A 20,380-nucleotide genomic window follows, 5' to 3' on the forward strand; every position below is an offset into this window, starting at 1 on the left:
GTCATGGCTCACAGTCTCATTCTTTACTTCATTTTGCAGTGTTCCTGGTAGTGGCCCCATGTTTAAAACTACCACAGTGGCAGTAGATGGAGAAAAGGGGGAAGACTCAATGGATGGTGTGCCTATGACTATGGATACCAATACAGAGGCTATTGAAGATAAGGGAATCTGTGGTGTTAGTGGTCAAGGCTCACCTAGAACAGGCCCTGCCATCAGCTTCGGTTTTAACAAAACTAGCTCTTCTCCAACACCTTCTGGAGGCTCACAGGCTCCTAAAGTTAGTGTCTCCTTCTCTTTTGCTAAGAAAGCCCCAGTTAAACTTGAGACAGCTGCAGCTGTGTTTGCAGACCATGGTGAAGAAGCAGTGGAAGGAGAAGAAGGTCAGGAAGAGGGAGGAGAGAAAACCGGAGGAGAGGATGTAGGTATCGCATCCACAACTGCTGAAGCAACAGCAACAGCAGCAGCAGCAGCAGCAGCAGCAGCAGGAGGAGGTGGCGGTGGAGGAGGAGGGGGTGGTGGTGGGGGTGGGGTAGGTGGTGGTAGTGGTAGTGGTAGTGGTGGTGAGGGTGAGGAAGAGCAGTCACAACCAGATGATGGAGGTTCCCTGGCCTCAACTTTGAACAAACTGAAGATGATGATGAAAAAGGAGGAAGGTTACACTGGACAGGAGCCACAGTATTACCATTACATACCACCTGCACATTGTCGGGTCAAGCCGCATTTCCAGTTTCTGCTTTTCATGAAGGCTTCAGACCAGTGTGATAGCAAGGAGGAGGATGAGGATGCAGCGAAAGATGAGAAGGCAGCATCCGGTAATGACGGAGAGCAAAAACATATCAAAGTCAGCAGCTGCACAGCTGAAAAAGACACTGAGAATGAACCTGCACAGGCACAAAATGCGAATCCCTCTCCCACAACAGCTAAAGCGAAAACAGAGGAGGAATCAGGTAGTACACCTGCAGGGCAAGGTGATTCACCAGTGGTAGATACCGTGTCCCAACAAGCTGATACCAAGCAAGCAGTGTCCGAGCCTGCAGACACAGGTCCCCGCATGCCAACCGGGCCTTTCTTTCCTGTGCTAAGTAAGGATGAAAGCACCACTTTGCAGTGGCCTTCTGAATTGTTGGAGTTTACTAAGGCTCAGCCATCCCTCTCCTACAGTTGTAATCCTCTTTACTTTGACTTCAAACTGTCGAGAAACAAAGGAAACTGGGCAGGCAAAAACAGCAAACCTGCCAAGCCAGTTAGCACTGATGGACGAGAGGGCTCTAAGCCTGAAAACACAGAAAGTACTCCTGCCACTAGTGGAGAGGCATGCACTGCTACAACAGTTGCGGGACCCAGTACAGTTCAAAAAGAACAACCATCCTTGAAAGCGGAGGGTGCTGAGAACGAGAACAACGAGCAGAAATCACAAAGTAATGAGGATGCGTCTGCAGGGTCTAAGAAAAAGAAAAAGAAGAAGAAACACAAGAAGTCAAGCAAGCGTTCCAAACGTAAAGAAAAAGCAGCAGTGGAGGGGGAGTTAGAAAATGAGAATCCAGGAGAGAAAGCTAAAAAGAAGAAGAAACACAAAAGAAAGAAAAGCAAAAATAAACCACGTAGCACTGACGAAGTTGAAGCAGAGGGAGGCGACAGTAAGGAAAAAGAGAAGGACAAGGATGACAAAGATGGAGTAGCCACCGCTCAGACATCGGGAGTAAGCACATCCCACGAGGGAGGAAAGAGGAAACGCTCCCACAAAATGTCTCAGTGGTCAGGAGTTGAGGAAAGCAGTGCAGGAAAGCCTAGCTCTACAGAGGAACACAATGGTACTAAACGTCTTAAACCTGACACCAACACACCTGCCGCCTCCTGCTCCGTCTCGGCCCAAAAGAGCACAAGTGGAGGTCGACCCCCAAGTAGTGACAGCGAGGAGGATGGTGGATCATCCTCTCAACGCTCACGACCACCTCGCCGTCGCTCCACGCCACCACGTGAGCAGCGAAGACACCGCAGTGATGATTCCGGAAGATCAGGACGTTCACATAGTAGGTCGTCTCGTCGAGGAGACCACAACCATAGACGCCACAGAGGTCAAAAGTCACGCAGTCGATCCTACTCAAGCAGCTCCGAGCGTTCCTCAGCAGGGAGCAGCGCTTATAGTCGGCGTAGCCGTAGCTATTCCGACAGCTACAGTGATTACAGCGACGAAGAACGTCGCCGCAGATCAAGAAGGCCTTCCTCGGATTCAGAATATGAAAGGCGTAATAGTACACGATCGCACAGGCGACGTTACACCTCGACTTCTTCAGAGGAGGACTCGCGTTCACGTTCACGCTCACACAGCCGCAGGAAGCATCATCGGCGGAGACACCAACGGAGCAGTAGCCGCAGCTCCAGTCGTAGTAGTAGGAGTAGCAGCGCTCGTTCTTACAGGCGCAGCAGCTACAGTCGCAGCCGTAGTTCTGCTAGTCGTTCATCTAGCTCTACAAAGGGCTCTCCACATCGGCACGGTCACAGTCGGAGATCTGACAGCTCGACGCGGCGGCGGGATTTCAACCGGTCGCGAATCTACCGCTCCCAGTCTCCGAGGTCCTCTTCCCGGACGCAAACCCGAAACAGCAACTCTTCATCGACCCAAGGAACAAGAGGTGGTGGTGGAGCTTCCTCGAAGGAGGGAGGCGGAGCTGCAGAACATCGAAATTCATTCACAGCACGACAACTCTTGGAGAAAATCCAGTCTAAAAAAGGAGGGGATGATTCTGGTACTGGCACCAAGACGGGTCTCAAGATCAAGGACCCTCCACAGGGATACTTCGGGCCCAAGCTCCCCCCTGCCCTTGGAAGCAAAAGCATGCTGCCGCTTTTTGGCAAGCTCCAAGCCGGAAAGAAGCCACCACTTCTTCCTCTTATACGCTCAACCGAGGGTGAAAAGTCAGACCAGGGTAAAAATTCAGATAGTAACGAAGTTATCCTGGTCGAACCCATTCGTGAGTTTCCCCCACCTCCTCCTCCACCTCAGCCACCGGTTCAGCAACAACAGCAGCAGCAACAACAAAAGCAGCAAATGGAAGAGGCTGTATCAAATGCCGCAGTGTCCGAGGAGACCAGACATCCACCCTCAGACCCTCCAGCCCTTCACGAGTCTCAACCACAATATGACCAGGATCAAACAATGATGTTGTCACAATACCAAGGTGAACCGAGACAAGACCCCAACAATCCAATGTTGGACGGACACCTAATGGGGCCTGAAATGGGCCCGCAGCCTACTATGCACGCCTACCCTGGTTACCCTCCAAACATGGAGGATGGGGAAATGGGCATGGAAGCTGAAGAGGATGGACTGGCGCCTTTAGAAAGTCAACCAATCACCTTCACTCCTGAGGAAATGGAGAAATACAGCAAGTTGCAGCAAGCAGCCCAACAGCACATTCAACAGCAACTGTTAGCCAAGCAGGTGAAGACCTTCCCCTCGGCTGCAGCTGCTGCTGCAGCGGCAGCTAATTTGGCGGCAGCGGCTAACCTTGCCCCTGCACCACCCCCACCACCAACTGCACTGCAGCCTATCCACATTCAGCAACCCACGGTTTCTGCAGCTTCTGCTACCTCTATTACAACAGTGCAGCACGCCATCTTGCAACATCACGCTGCTGCTACGGCCATGGGCCTCCATCCCCATAACCCTCATCATCCCCACCCTGCCCATGCCCAGCTTGCCCAGGTGCACCACATACCTCAACATCATCTAACCCCCATCTCCTTGTCGCCATTGGGCCACTCTTTGGGTCATTCACTGGGACACTCTTTAGGACACACCGGCTTGATTCCCGCCCACCACACTGCCTTCCTTTCAGGCCAGCCCATACATATCATACCAGCCTCGGCGCTCCATCACACGCCTCTTGCTCTACACCACGTCCCACATGCTGCCCTCTACCCAACCCTCTTCGCTCCTCGGCCAGCCACTGCTGCGGCAGCAGCTGCCCTACAGCTACATCCACTTCTTCACCCAATCTTCTCAGGGCAGGACCTTCAGCATCCTCCAAACCATGGCTCCTGAAAATCTGTCTTCTCTCAAAGAGAGGGTCTGGCCCAGCAGTGTGAAGAGCTAAAAGGTTTTAGCTACCAGGTGACACAATCTGGCGACCCACTGTCCTCTATGTGCTCTGCCACCTTCGGGTTGATCTCAACAGGGCTGTTTAGGAGTACATTTAAATGAGGACCGAAAAAGATCATCTTGGCTGCCTTTTGAGATTCTAAAGAAATTGTATGGCCTGAATCAGGAGCTAGGTTGGCAGGTCAACATATGTAACATCATATATATATATTCACACAAGGAGTTGGTTTATAGTCCAAGGATATGGATGGATCTTACAACTAGGAAACCACTGGCATATTGTTTTGTTTTCTATGGTGTCATCAATTTTCGTTCATTTGTCTGTGTTTATATATATATATAAATATATATATATATCCAGAAGCTCACTGGCTGAAGCCATAATCAAGATCTTCATTGTAGGCTTTTAGAGTGGTTTGCTACAGTTGATATGGCTGGTCTTGAGGGTCATTTTTGAGTTTTGTGTACTAAGCATTCATGAAAGTTGCAGAGTTTATGAACTCATTGTATGAATATGCAAAGTTACACTTCAGCCTGCTATTTAAAAGCAAGGCTGTAATAAACTGATGATTGGTTTGCTGAAATATCGTCATATTTGATCATTTTCAGCTCATACCAATTATCAACAGTTGTACCATACTCTGATCAAAGGGTATCATAAGAACAAGATGAGTCAAATAAAAGCCATACTCAGCACTCAACTGTGTTAAGCTATTTTTGCTGGTTGGTTGTAAATCAATATACATTATCCGAAAATAGTGAATGGGACAGACATCATACATACGTTTAATAATGTCACAGGCTGTTGAAACGGCATAACAGGTTACACTTTGGGATTTGAAGGTTCCCATCCCTTGTTTTTGAAATTGTGAAATCTTGCACTGAAAAAAATGTACATTGAGATGCTGTTTTTGCATCTTGTAACAACTGTATGATTGTAGTATTCTGCAATAATTTTATTTTCTATTTGATTTTAAATTATTTTCTTTTTCTTTTTTTTTTTGGAAAATGTTTTCTTCCTGTACAATTAGTTAAGTGTAAATAGTTAACGTAGTGAAACTGTAAAATAAAGGTTTGTAACACCTGTTTAAAAATGCTAATAAAAATAATGAAATGGAAAAAAAATTGGGGGAAAGCATATGTAAACATGATCAGGGCTGGTACTACCAAGATGAGGAGTGTTTTTGGAAAATGGAGGGACAGCAGAATGTTTCAAAACTTTTGTTGACATTAATTGTACTGTAAATGGCAGCAATGAAATTAGCTTTTTTTAATTCCTCCTTGATGCATCAGCAAATAAAACATTGACTTGTAATTCTGGTGTACAAGTGTGATTCATTTATCTGTTTATATTAAATAAACCTGTTTCCATTTGTAAATGTTATATGTCTGACTTCCGGTGTCATCCACATCCAGCTATTTTTAGCTGTACCGCACCAGCTGCATAAATTTCTATCAAGATTTCTTACTAACATTCCAAAAAAGCCATAATTTGAACATCAGTGCTAGAAGATATTTGCATTAACACCAGGTACACAGAGAAATACAGAATAAATAAAAATTCACTCTTTAATGCTAGGCTATTTAGTTTGCAAACCACCATGGCCTGTTCCACACTGCTTAGGAAGTGGTAAACCCCAGTATGTGCAAACCCAGCTGCAAGCTATCAGAAAAAGACGTCCCATCTGTGAGACATCGGTGCCTGAATTTGATTTCATTGGATCATGAATAAAATAAGCTTTGGTATACGTAGTAATACCCTGATAAAGTAATGTACTAAAAAAATGCAGCAATACCCAAACAATACATACATGGGTTAAAATTATTGTTAATTATAATTTATGCCAAAACTCATGTTCCATTAAGATATTTTGTAAAATTACTACTGTAAATATATCAAAAGTTAATTTTTGATTGATAATACACATTGCTAAGAACTAACTTTAAAGCCGTGTGTGTGTTTTCTCAGTATTTTGATTTGTTTGCACCTTCAGACTCCAGATTTTCAAAATAGCTGAATCTCAGCCAAATACTGTTCTATCCTAACAAACCATACATCAATGGAAATCTTATTTATTCAGCTTTCAGATCATGTATAAATCTCAATTTTAAAAAAGTTGAACCTTATGGCTGATGTTGTGGTCCAAGGTCACATATAAAGTAAAATGAACTTCTAAACATTGTTATCCTTATTACAGGTGTATTTGTGAGTGCAATATTAACTAAAGGTTTGGCAAAGGCTAATGTATCACCCCAAGAAGATAAAGCATTTAACTTTACAGCTGTCTTGGTTTTAAACACTAGATGGCACTGTTGGAGAGAAATTGATTGCCCTAGCTCTGGATGATACTGTGCCAGCCAGGAATCATTTGGAGGAAGTAGAATTGTATGTTAACAGATTACAGAGCTGAGCTTTTGAGACCTTAAAATCAGATCGACTTTAATGGCTGCATAAATTTGTTACATCTACTTATTAATAGCTCCTTTCACACATACAGTCTTTACTGGTAAGTTACTGTAGATGAACACAAATTTTTCAAAAATTACCGGTACGTTTGTTCTGGCAATTTAACAATATGTGAAGTAGCATTACCACCAGTACATTACCGGTAATGTGCTCTGTATGAACGCAAAACTAGATACTGGTATGAGCACGTACGAGTTCAGAACACGCTGATGTAAGATGTCTTCTCTGTGCCAGTAAGTGGCTACGTTCACACTGTCAAATATTTGGGATTGACAATCACATTTACTTACAGGTGTGAGTCTCGAAATGTCCCGTTCACACAGCAGCTTACAGTCGCTTTTCGAATACTGTCTGAATGAACGTGCATTGGGAGTCAAGCAGTGACCAAAGTAATATCAAAGATGGCGACGTCCACTTTCCGACATGACAAGAGTCCAACCGAGCCGCGAGTTCATTCATCAAACCTTCATTAACGGACAGCAGCTTTTATATTTGAGTGAAGAGCGAAGCATTTGAGTCGCGCTCAGAACACAAAACTGACTGGATATAAAACATTCAGATGACACACATCTCATTTTTCTGTCGCTGTAAGTTACTGAAAACCAGTGATGGGAAAAACGGCGTTATAAATAAACTCAGTAACGAGTAATCAAACGAATTACTGTTTCCTACGTTACAACGCTGTTACCATTACTGCCAATAAAATACGGCGTTACTATCATTTATTATAATGTTATTAAAATTTTATTTTTCAGTTCATCTGAATGGATGCGCAGCGTACCTGTATTTGCCCAGCTGTAAACTCTAGTGTGAAGGCACAGACTGCAATCTCATTGGCTGGCGCTCACCTATGATCGCCCCTGTTTTGATTTCAGCAAATCAGTTAGAGCGAACGCAGACAACGTGATTAATATTCATGAACCCAGCAGCTCATTAAACCTTAGTGTGTTTAATATTGTTATTAATAGTAGAATCCGTGGTAGTAACAAGACGTTCATAGAAACGCTAAATTACAAACAATATCACCACCAGTCCTAAGTTCAGTCAACATGACAAACATGCATTCATGCATGGTTATTCTAATTACTGAAGTTCTAATGGCTAAAGTTGAATGCTAATGATAATTATAATATTATATCAGATATTTAATATTAGTCTGGTGAGTAAACTAAAAATGTAATTAATTTCATTAAAATTTCATTCATTTAACATTTAATATTAGGGTCATCTAAGTTATTTAATATATTTAATTAAAAAAAAAAAAAAAAAAAAAAAAAAAAAAAAAGCAACACAATAGTTACTTTCCCTGGTAATTAGTTACTTTTATAATGATGTAACTCTGTTACTAACTCAGTTACTATTTGTGAGAAGTAACTAGTAACTATAACTAATTGCTTTTTTAAAGGTACGTGCCCAACACTGCTGAAAACACGAGAAACAGGTAGACACGAGTTTGCGCGGTAGAGCGGGTCTCTCGCACTGTGACGTGACAGACATCTAGTTGTTCAGTCCTGTTCCGTTCACACAGCGTGTGTGTTCCGAGAATAATAGAATGAGTTCGGTTATAGAATGCGGTTGTCACACCCGTAAATAACCCGACAGGACTGACAACATTCTGCTGCTGTGTGAACGTGGCCGTTCTGACGGAGATTACATTTACTCCGCGCTGTTTACGTAGGTCAAAGAAATGTCGAAAGTCATCTAAAATGATGTCTCTAGGCCAAAAAAACAGCTGCATAAATGTAAACAACAAAACATGAGCGAAACACTGATAGGTATACCCCTTTATGTTTACAAATATAACACCTGAGGCGTAGTCATTTCAAAATATCACAGAATTTACCAGTATTTTGAAATTGATGCGTGAATGGTGCTTTACCGGCGCCTGCGTGAACAGCGCGTTTTTGTATTTACTTCTTGTGGTAATTTAACAGCAATTTGCTGATATATGTGACGCTGGATCACAAAACCAGTCATAAGGGTCAGTTTTTCAAAATTGAGATTTATACATCATCTGAACGCTGAATATATAAGCTTTCCATTGATGTATGGTTTGTTAGGATAGGCTAATATTTGGTCGAGATACAACTATTTGAATATCTGGAATCTGAGGGTGCAAAAAATCAAAATATTGAGAAAATTGCCTTTAAAGTTGTACAAAGTTCTTAACAATGTATATTACTAATTAAAAATTAAGTTTTCATACATTTACAGTAGGAAATTTACAAAATATCTTAATGGAACATGATCTTCACTTAATTTCCTAATGATTTTTGCCATAAAAGAAAAATCAATAATTTTGACCCATACAATGTATTTTTGGCTACTGCTACAAATAAAGCCCAGCGACTTAAGACTGGTTTTGTGGTCCAGGGTCACAAGGGTTTGCACTTACATCACGGTTTGGTCAGTTACCCGGATGCGCAGCCATATTGGAGATACTTGAATGTAAACAACAGCATTGATTGCATGGTTAATGTATGACTAAACACAACGTTTTGCTAATTTAGGGTGTCTAAACCAAGGGAAAAACATGTGGAAACTGCTGAATCATATAGAGATGAACTTAGTAAGCAGGAAAGGGCTCACTACAAACAAGCAGTGTTAATTGAGATATTAGCCTATTTATATTAATATTAGCCTACCAGACTGGAAATAATAAGAACAAACATGAATGTTGTCAAGATTTTTGCCCTGGAAATCCTGGTTCAGTTTGGCCAACCACAAATGTAGTTTTTTTTTGCACTTTTCTTGATTTGTTATAACTTTTGGCAGTCTGTAGTACTCCAAATGTTTTTCCCGGTCCGACCAATTAGTACAGCCCAAAACATGACAATAATTGGCCATTTTCAGCAGCAATAATCAGCCAAAATTGCGAGTTCCGTTCGGTTCATTGTTTATGTTCAGTGCCACCAATATGGCATAACTGTGTGAAAGGAGCTTTTGACTACAGTGAAATAGGACATTTTTGGTTAGCTTTCACTTTGTCCCTAATTTTAATAAATAATATAAATGAATTTAATATCAAATTAATCTACATTATGAACTGTCGTCACTTTGATGGTATTTTTTTCCTCTTGGTCCGCACATTTTAACGACAAAGACAGAAATGATGTCTGACTGTTGCAGGAGGATATTGTTGAGGATTATGCCGCATGTGTGAATGTGCGCACACACAGCGTCAAGATCCATGCAGCAGATGTCCAATAAGACGTCTCATTTCCTGTTTGCCATAGGCTGTGGCTCCTGCTTAGATCCCGGCGTACGCAATCACAGTTTAACAACATGAAACAAGTGTAGAGTTTTACATTTCAGAGCGGCTGAAGTTTATTGCACATTTGTATTTACAGGTTAGAAGCATTATGAACAAAACAGTACAAAGCACTGAATAACCAAAACATTTTTGATGTGTTGTCCAGAAGGTGGCAATGAAGAGCCAGATAACAGACCAATTCTCTAACCATTACATTTTTTTATTGTTATTTGCTTTAATACTTCTATAATACCAGCGAGAATAAAGGATTTAGTTCATTCTAGACTCTAACACAATCAGCACATTTGTGTTGCTGTTCTTTAATTTAGAATCAACTGAGAGGATAGTTACGAAATAATTCAAAGTCTTTAAAAACACAGTTGAAGAGGAAAGACTTAGAGACACAAAATATTTTCTGATGTTGAGAGTGGCAGTCATCCTGAAAAGAGGCAGTTCTGTAATTTTCTTTCATCTGTGCATTTTTCAGAGATGGGATGCATGTGGCATGAAAACCAGACTGATCCACTGACGCAATCGAGCAGCAGGGTCGGCTCAAGCTGGGAGACTTCAGCTGAGGTATTTCACCACCAGGAACATGACAAAGCAAGTAGCCAGCATTCCAGCCATCATGATGAACTTGTCCTGCGATGCTCGTTTCTCAATCAAACGCATGACTGTGTTCGACAAGCCCAGCATGTTTGCAACATCCAACATCTTCTTATGGGTACCCTAAAATAAACAGAAGATGTGGAATGTTACCTCGAATCTCTGATGAAAAATGGCAGTTCTCTGAAGCAATAGAAAAACTTTAATTCACTAAGTAAAATATCTGAGGTACACATTAGGGGTATAACGATACATGTATTCGTACCGAACTGTCATGTTTTTTTTCCCTTGTCTATCAGTTAACTAAATTATATATATTTCAAGTATTTATTCATTGTATGTACACATGTACTACAGATTTTATAGCCTATATATGACATTAATTTGATATAATATTTAGTATTTTCACATGTAGGTGGAAAAAAAAAAAAAAGTAATTTGTACAAATGTCTGTTTACAATAATTGAAAAGAAACCTAGCATAGTAAATTAGTTTTTTTTTTCCCTGTTGTACCGAAATCATATCGAACCGTGACCCTCGAACCGAGGTACATACCGAACCGTGACATCTGTGTAACGTTACACCCCTAGTACATATCCATTTCCTAAAAAGCACAGGCAGAGACTGTCTCTCACGGTCTGTGATAATCGGAGGAGCTTCAGGAAAAGCTCACACTCCTCCCTGGAATAACACAGTCAGTGTCTATATGTGCATACGTGACCTCAAACCAGATAAAAATGTTTGCCTTAATTGATATAAAGCAAAAATAATATATATTTAAATAAAAACTTAAAAATTGAAAATGTGGCTTTGACAATTAAATGAAATAGAATATGTTGAAGCACTAAAGTTATTAAAATAAAATAACAAAAACTAAAAAAAATGACAGAAACCAAACACAAAAATACTAAAACAAGGAAAACTGACAATATAAAATAAATTCTAAATATTAATAACTGTTTTAACAGTATGCAATTAATGCTAAAATAACTCAACACTCCATCACCTACTGTTAAATTAAATTAAAATTAGTCAAAAGTTTTTGAACAGTAAGATTTTTAATGTTTTTTTTAAACAAAGTCTCTTCTGCTCACCAAGCCTGCATTTATTTGATCCAAAAATACAGTACAATTTTGTATAAAATATGTATCAAATATTTTTACTATTTAAAATAACTGCTTTCTATTTGAATATATTTTAAAATGTAATTTATTCCTGTGATTTCAGGGTTGAAGTTTTAGCATCATTACTCCAGTCACATGATCCTTCAGAAATCATTTGATTATTCTGATTAGCTGCTCAAAAAACATTATTATTATTATTATTATTATTATTATTATTATTATTATTATTATATGTTGAAAACAGCTGAGAATATTTTTTTTCAGGTTTCTTTGATGAATAGAAAGTTCAGAAGAACATCAATTATCTGAAATATAAATCTTTTGTAACATTATGAACGTCTTTATCATCACTTGTGAGCAATTTAAAGCATCCTTGCTGAATAAAAGTATTCATTTCTATGATTTCTTTCTCAAAATGAATGACACTTGAATGGTATAGTATTACAAAAGCTTTTTATTTCAGATAAATGCTATATTTATATATTATATAATATATAATAATGTACTCAACTGTTTTAAATATTGATAATAATAATAATAAATGTTTCTTGAACAGCAAATCAGAATATTAGAATGATTTCTGAAGGATCATGTGACTGAAGTAATGATGCTAAAAATTTAGCTTCACTCACAAGACAAAATTACATTTTTATATATATTTAAATAGAAAACAGCTATTTTAAATAGTAAAAAATATTTTAAAATTTCACTGTTTTTGCTGTACTTTGGACTTGGTGAGCAAAAGAGACCTCTTTAAAATACATTTAAAATCATACTGTTTAAAAACTTTTGACTGGTAGTGTACATACTGTTCATTTAACTGAAAATGGACAGATCTGTTGCGTCAATTAATCTCGTCTACATTTAATTTTGGTATCAGCACTTTATCAACAATTAGTCAAGTGCTATTTGAAACGTTTAGAAACACCCTGATAAGAGAATGGGAAAAAATTCCCCTTCCTGGTCTCGAGTTGAATCCGCCCTGTGTTTTGTGCGTCACACACACCTTAAGCGTGCCCCTCTGGTCTCTAAGGCCATTAAGGATGCTGGAGCCGGAGCCCAGCAGGTCATCCATGCCTCTGTGAGCGTTTTGTAGACTGCTATTAAACTGCAGGGTTTCATCAATAGGGATAGAGGTGTCTGCATCCTACACATAAAAATCACACAACACTGTCAAAATCATGGCTTCTTTGTAGTGTGATGTTGGTTTATAGACTGATGAGTGATGGATAAAGAGTTCGGGCAAAAACTATGTAGAAGAACGTGTGTGGTCTACTGACGTTCGTTGTGAAGCTTCGGCTCAAGAGCTCCTCTCTTTCTCTCTCCTGAGACTCGCGAGCATATCGTCTGTGCTGGAAGTTCCTCAGGGCTGTCTGAAGATGCTGCACATCATACTTCAACTGATCAACACGCCTACAGAAAGAAAAACACAGTGAGTGTCTTTCAGACCACACAGCAGCCCAGAGGGCTTGTTTGGTGATGCAACAGTTGTAGACTACCTGCTCATTTATATTGAAAGAGGTTTTGGATTCAGTAAAATCTAAAAATGAATTTCAAATAAAACTTTTCACTTTTTATTTACACCACTCAGGGCTCAACAAAAAGGATGATACAAAGGCATACAGGGCTGTAAAAGAATTTCAGACCAGTTATTGGAACTGTGGCTATTGCGAATTAAAAGTCATTTTATATTTCGTTTGGCTTTTTTCCTTTTATTTATTTAGTAATATATATTATACGTTTTATATTTAATGAAAAAATTACACTTATTTAATTATTTATTTAATTATTGTTATTATTTTCCTCTTAATAATGATCAAAATGCTAAATGTAAAATTTATTTAAAAATATATATATACACAATTATTATATATAATGCTATATTACATACATTATAAATACTACTATTTATATAATAATTCAAATAAGGATCATATTGCTAAAAATGCAATTTATTTCAAGAAAACACATTTAAAAATCTTTAAAACAAATGCAAAAATGTACTTGTAGGGTCAATGAAAATATTTAGTGGACAAGTACAATTCTGAACTAATGGGTTGACTATAAAAAAGCACACTTAATTTATTATTTAATCATTGTTATTATTTTGCTCTTAATAATGGTCAAATTGTTAAATATAATTGTTTTTAAAGAAAATATATATACACAATTATTATATATAATGCTATTATAAAAAATACAATTTATATAATAATTCAAATAAGGATCATATAGCTAAAAATGCAATTTGTTTATAGAAAATACATTTAAAAATTTTGAAAAATGCATACTTTACTTGAATGAAAATATTTAGTGGGCAAGTACAATTCTGAACTAATGGGTTGACTATAAAAAAAGTACACTTAAATGATTATTTATTTAATTATTGTTATTATTTTGCTCTTGCTAAATATAACATTTATTTTTGAGGAAAAAACTATATACATACACACACAGACACACTTATTATATATAATGCTATTATTTATTTTTAAAAATTATATTAAAAAATCTTTTGAAAAATGCAAAATATACTTGTAAGGTTAATGAAAATACAGGACAAGTACAAATCTGAACTTATGGACTAACTATAAAAAATTACACTTAATTGTTATTGCTTTGAGGGTGGAGAGAGTGCTGGTTATTCACTCCCCCCCCACCTTCAATCCCTGCCAGACCTGGGACTCAAACCTGCAACCTTTTGGCTACAATATAGCCGCATCGTGCCCCCAGTATATATATTAGTGTATGTAATATATATATGTATATATTACTGTATGTATGTTATTTAACGTTATTTAACAACAAAAAAAAAATACATAAAACTTTTTACTAAATGCATAAAAAATATGTATGGTATTAGAACAGACTTCAATGACAAAAGTGTCTGAAGCTCCCTCTGTTGGTTTCTGGAGAATTCCCAAATAGAGCAAAATAATTAAATTCCATTTTGATCTGTAATCATTAACCACACACAGTCCGGTATGTGAGTATGTGGAAGTTGGACTATAGTAGTGTTGCATAGATAACCACCTAAATGTTGTAGGCTCAAAGATCAGGAGATTAATATGCTACTGCAGTCGTCTCTACAATGACATAACCCACAAGCACTTAGGTTCCTCTGGGAGGACTCTCCTTGTAGTAAATACACAATGCAAGTTGTTTTGAATAAGAAAGCCTCTGCCAAATGAAGAATAATGTGATGTGAGTTGGGGTGATAAAGGTGAGGAGTGTTTATGCTGTATGCGCCCCGTGGCGGTGGGATCCAGTGAAAACATTCCGGCTGCAGTCACGTCATCACCAGCATTCCTGCCGTGTGTGGCAAAGCCTGGCTAAAGCACTGCATAAACACACCTGAGGCCAACACACCTGTTACACTCACTCACTTACTCACAAAACACTATCGTAAAGAACAGACTCTTCCTGAAGAGTGTCTGTATGAGTGTGTGTGTATGGATCACCTCAAACACTCACACTGTACACAAACAACAAAAGCTTTTCACATTCAAGATTAGTGTTAGTAAGTTAGTATAGCAAATCCTAGTTTATAACCTCAGATCAGGACAAGGATTGGATCTTTGCATGATTCAAGGCAGGCCTAGTTAATATTTGTACTGATGCACTTACAGTTTGGCATTTTGTCGGCGGTTTGGTGGCTCTTTACTGGCTAGTATCTCAAGTCGCTCCAGCAGACTAAAGATCTGATCGATTCTTTCTTGAAGTTCATTCTCAAGTACTGCAGGAAAACACAAGAATCAGAAACATAAGTACACAAATAGGAATCATATATCAAGTACATCACAAAATACTTTAAAATTCTGTAAGATTTATTAATGGTTGTAAAAGAAACAGTAATATTGTGATATATTATAATATTTTAAAATTATTATTTTAAAATGTAATTTATTCCTGTGATGGTAAAGCAGAATTTTCAGCATCATTCAGTCTTCAGTCTTCAGTCTTCAGTCACATGATCCTTCAGAAATCATTCTGATATACTGATTTGCTGCTCAAAAAAACATTTGTTACTATTATCAGTGTTGAAAACAGTCATATTTTACATCAGTTTCTTTAAAATTAAAATCTAAAATCGGACAACAAACCTTTGAAAGACAGTGTATATACAAATTATAAAAAAAAAAAATATATATATATATATATATATATATATATTAAGTAAGTTAAAAAAGTAAAAATTAGCCACATTTACAAAAAACAAGAGTTAAATTAGAGATGTTTATATTTTGTAATACGCATTTTAATTGCTACAAGTGAACGTGGGCATCGCAACATTACAATGTACACAGTATAAAAAATGGATTTCTTTGATTTGCAAAAGCTTACATTTCTTACTGTTGTGTTATTAAAATCTTTGTTCGTTTTTAAATATTAACTTAGATGACGGCAGAAGTAATCTTAATGTAAAAGTAAGGGAAATGAGCACATGTACGCTGCTGTTCAAAAATTTGGGATCAGTATGATTTTTTTATGTTTTTTAAATGAATCTCCTTTGCTCATCAAGGCTGCATTTATATGATCAAAAATACAAAAATATACCAGTAATATTGTGAAATATTATTACAATTTAAAATACCAGTTTTGTATTTTAATATACTTTAAAATAAAATTTATTTCTGTGCTGTGAAGCTGAATTTTCAGCATCATTACTCAAGTCTTCTGTGTCACACGATCCTTTAGAAATCTTTCTAATATGCTGATTTATTATCAGAGTTGAAAACAGTTGTGCTGCTTAATAGTTTTTTGGAAACTGTGATACTTCTTGTCAGGATTCTTTGATAAATAAAAAGTTTAGAAGTACAGATTTTTTTTTTTAAATAGACATGTTTTCTAACAATATAAGTCTTTACTACATTGCTGAGCAAAAGTATTAATTTCAATCAAAAAAAAAAAAAAGAAAAAAAAAATTACTGACACTGAAGAATCCTGAAAATTTTTTACAGATTCCAAAAAAAAATTAAGCAGCACAACTGTTTACAACAATCATAATAAATCAGCATATTAAAATGATTTCTGAAGGATCATGTGATACTGAGGACTGGAGTAATGACTAAAGAAAATTCAGTTTAGCATCACAGAAATAAATTAGATTTTAAAGTATATTACAACAGAAAACCATTTGCAATAATATATTACAATATTACAGTTTTTTCTCTATTTTTGATAAAATAAATGCAGTCCTGATGAGCAGAAGAAAATTCTTTAAAAAAAAAAAACATTAAAAATCTTACTGATCCCAAATAGCAGTGTATTTCATAAATGTATAATAAATGCACGGAAATGTAGCACAAAACTGCTACGTGTTAAAATGAGTAACAGGCAGAGTTAGAATCAAGCATTGACATGCAGATCCGCTGATTGGGAATGAGTGCAGCTTCCTTGGAGAGTACCGCAGACTGGTGGGAAAGTTTTATCACACACGCAGTCTGCCCTGACCCCCACCCACTGAGACAATGCAATCTCACAGTCGCTCTCACACGGCCAAACGTGTGCATGCATTACGCATCCTTCCCGCCTATGACATGTCATATGATGTCACCAGTATGGATAGGAGACGTTATCTAATTCAGACTCACCACAGAGCCACAACACCACACACGTACACACACAGCACAGCACTCCACACGGTCTCGATCTCCTGTCCAGCATCCATTCTCCATGCCCCCACCCTATCACTCCTCCCTGTCCTTCCTGCTGTGGCACCAGCCTGGCTCTCTGCATAAGCTCCACCTCTACTGAACAATCAGCTGCTCAGTGGCATCATGATGACTTGAAGCAGATCGGTTGGACCCAGTTTATATGCGGTTTTACATCTAGGTTATGCGTTCACGAGTGGAAAATACCAGGGTAAATACCAAACATTTTGGAGATATGATCACTGAAACCACATTAGGGGGTTGAATGTAGTGAATGTCATTGTGGTCATATGTAACTACACAAAACTACAGTAAACGTTAATCCGTACACGTGTAAATAAAGCCTAGGACAGATGCCAACTGACCTCGGATGCATTTCCCAAAAGCATCATAAGCCTAAATAGATATCACTGGCACAGATGGCTTACAATGCTTTTGGGAAATGCAACCCTGGAATGGTTATATGTCAAATTATTGGTGTTAACTCGTCCACTTTCTTATTTCTTTAATATGTTGCAAAAGAATAAAGATGTGAATTTCTAAAGTGATTTACGTTAACAGAAATGGTAGGTTGTATTTAAAAAAATAGTTCACCCAAAAATGAAAATTGTTTTTTTTAATTACTCTCCCTCATGTCGTTCCAAACCAGTAAGACCTTCGTTCATCTTCAGAACACAAATTAAGATTTTTTTTTTTTTTTTCATCCGAGATCTTTCTGACACTCAATAGACAGCAATTAATGACTGAATTTTCATTTTTGGGTGAACTATCTCTTTATGATTTATTGCCATATCAGCCTCACAAAGGATTTAATGGCAGATCCTAATTTAAGAAATACAATACAAACATTTTATAAAATTCAACTGATGTAAAACTGATTTTATATAGAAATAACTATAAAAAAGATTCTTTAAATGCACTTATGATAAAAAAAAAAAAAATGTGAGTGACTTTCTGGGTCCATCCTACACAACAAGCCCTTCAAATCATTGTCTCATGATGTTAACATTTTTACAGACCAAAAACGTATGTTTTATTATCAACATAGTGCTAAAATATTGACATTTTTGGTGGTTCTACGCCCTTTATTAAATACCCATGAGTCAGTCAGGTGTGACCTACATGACACCTTGTACACACAACTTTGTCATGTCTGGATTTGAAAGTCAAATCAATTGTTTTGGATAGTGCTTTTCCCAATACACATTATTTCTAAGCAGCTTTACAGAAAATCATGATGTTACCGTTTAACATATATTAGTATCTTTATGCCTTATAGTCACATTTAGCAGATTAGAGCTGGGGAGACAATATACTTTATATAGGTCTGTTCAGATTTTGTATATAGTATATATATATATATGTGACCACAAAAACAGTCATAAGGGTCCATTTTTTGAAATTGAGATTTATAGATGAAAGATGAATAAATAAGCTTTCCATTGACGTATGGTTTGTTGGGACAACATTTTCCGAGATACAACTATTTAAAATCTGGAATCTGAGGGTGCAAAAAAATAAAAATATTGAGAAAATCACCTGAAGTTCTTAGCAATGCATATTACTAATGGGAAGTTAAGTTTTGGTATATTTACAGTTGGAAATTAACAAAAACACTTAATTGAACATGATTATCATGAGCATGAGTATGTGTCCTATTTGTATCCTCTTGTCTCTGTGGGACTGAAGATCTTTATTTACTCACACACACACACACACACACACACACTTACAGTGGACTGACTGTCGGTCTGTTGTCTCCAGTCGTCCCATGTGAGACTGCACTTCCTGAATTTGTCTAAAAGTTAAAGACATGGACAAATGAGATGAGAGACGGGGTTAAATGCACTGTACATTATTAAAAGTCACTGATCACTGAGTGAATGTTAGACACACAAGGGCCCTATGGATGTCCAGCTATCTAGTGTGACGTCTCTGCTGTCAGACAGATAACAGCAGTATACAGTGCAGCCACACGTTGGAAGCACTAAACAGCTGACAGACCGTAATGATTCACACAAAACGAAACCTCCTTATTGAAAATCATAAACAGAAAGAATACAGAGGAAGCTCTAATATCATCTTTACTTCACAGTTGTTAAGAACCAGACCAAAGCAGCTTATATTGTATTTCCATACAACAGATTTCAAAGAGCCTTTTATTGGTTACATTTTATACCGAACTTTTGAAAGCATTTGGTATGTGAACATTAAATCACTCTGTTTACTGATAAGCTAGCCAAATATCAGCAGTTTGAACAAACTCACTTATTGGTCTGATGATAAAGCGTATCCATCTTCAGTGACGGGTAAAGACGCCACCAAAACCACGGTAAAAAGCCTGTGAATAAAAGTTATGGAATGTTTTATTTCCTCCGTTTCGTTTACTTTCACATATCGCTGTCGAGCATACACGTCACCAGGGACCTCTTTTAGGCGCCCTCTCCGCCTGACTAAAAAAATAACCCTGGAAAAAAGAACAGCGCCAGCAGTGGCGGAAAGTATTCAACATTACTGGACCACAAAACCAGTCTTAGGTCGCACAGGTATATTTGTAGCAATAGCCGAAAATGCATTGTACGGGTCAAAATTACTGATTTTTCTTTTATGCCAAAAATCACTAGGATACAAACTAATCATGTTCCATGAAAATATTTTGTAAATTACCTACCGTAAATATACCAAAACTTAATTTTTGATTAGTAATATGCATTGGTAAGAGCTTAATTTGGACAACTTTCAAGGCAGTTGTCTCAATATTTAGATTTTTTTGCACCCTCAGATTCCAGATTTTCTAATAGTTGTATCTCAACCAAATATTGTTCTATCCTAACAAACCATACATCAACGGAAAGCTTCCAGATGATGTATAAATCTAAATTAAAAAAAAAAAAAAAAAAAAATTGACTGGTTTTGTGGTCCAGGGTCACATTTTAGTTAGTTAGTTAGTTAGGTATCCAACCAGGGAGGTAGACTAATAATTATAGAAAGAAGATTTGCATATACAATACCAGTTAAAAAGTCTCTTCTGCTCACCAAGTCTGCATTTATTTGATCCAGAAAAAGTACAGAAAAAAACAGTACAATTTTGAAATATTTTTACTATTTAAAATAACTGTTTTCTATTTGAATATATTTCAAAATGTAATTTATTCCCGTGTTTTTAAAGCTGAA

General features: G+C 37.4%; 2 protein-coding genes across 9 annotated transcripts in view; one reads left to right on the forward strand and one right to left on the reverse strand.

Annotated features, from left to right (window-relative positions):
* The window catches only part of gpatch8 (G patch domain containing 8), a 41,457-nt gene extending 36,040 nt beyond the window's left edge, over positions 1-5,417 (forward strand). For all 8 annotated transcript variants that reach the window (XM_051105510.1, XM_051105513.1, XM_051105514.1 and 5 more), the window contains one exon: positions 40-5,417. In XM_051105510.1, the coding sequence (XP_050961467.1) occupies positions 40-4,045 (4,006 nt within the window). In that variant the 3' untranslated portion in view covers positions 4,046-5,417. The remainder of the gene's footprint in view (positions 1-39) is intronic.
* Positions 5,418-9,866: 4,449 nt separating this feature from the next.
* On the reverse strand, positions 9,867-19,651 carry gosr2 (golgi SNAP receptor complex member 2). The gene is made up of 6 exons (XM_051105520.1): positions 19,475-19,651; positions 18,940-19,004; positions 15,180-15,288; positions 12,833-12,965; positions 12,559-12,699; positions 9,867-10,551 (listed from the first exon to the last, which is right to left on the reverse strand). The coding sequence occupies exons 1-6, from the start codon at positions 19,501-19,503 to the stop codon at positions 10,390-10,392; spliced, it is 639 nt and encodes a 212-aa protein (XP_050961477.1). The 5' UTR covers positions 19,504-19,651; the 3' UTR covers positions 9,867-10,389.
* Positions 19,652-20,380: the final 729 nt, after the last annotated feature.

The sequence above is a fragment of the Labeo rohita genome, chromosome 3, assembly GCF_022985175.1.
Source record: "Labeo rohita strain BAU-BD-2019 chromosome 3, IGBB_LRoh.1.0, whole genome shotgun sequence".
NCBI classification, from domain to species: Eukaryota; Metazoa; Chordata; class Actinopteri; order Cypriniformes; family Cyprinidae; genus Labeo; species Labeo rohita.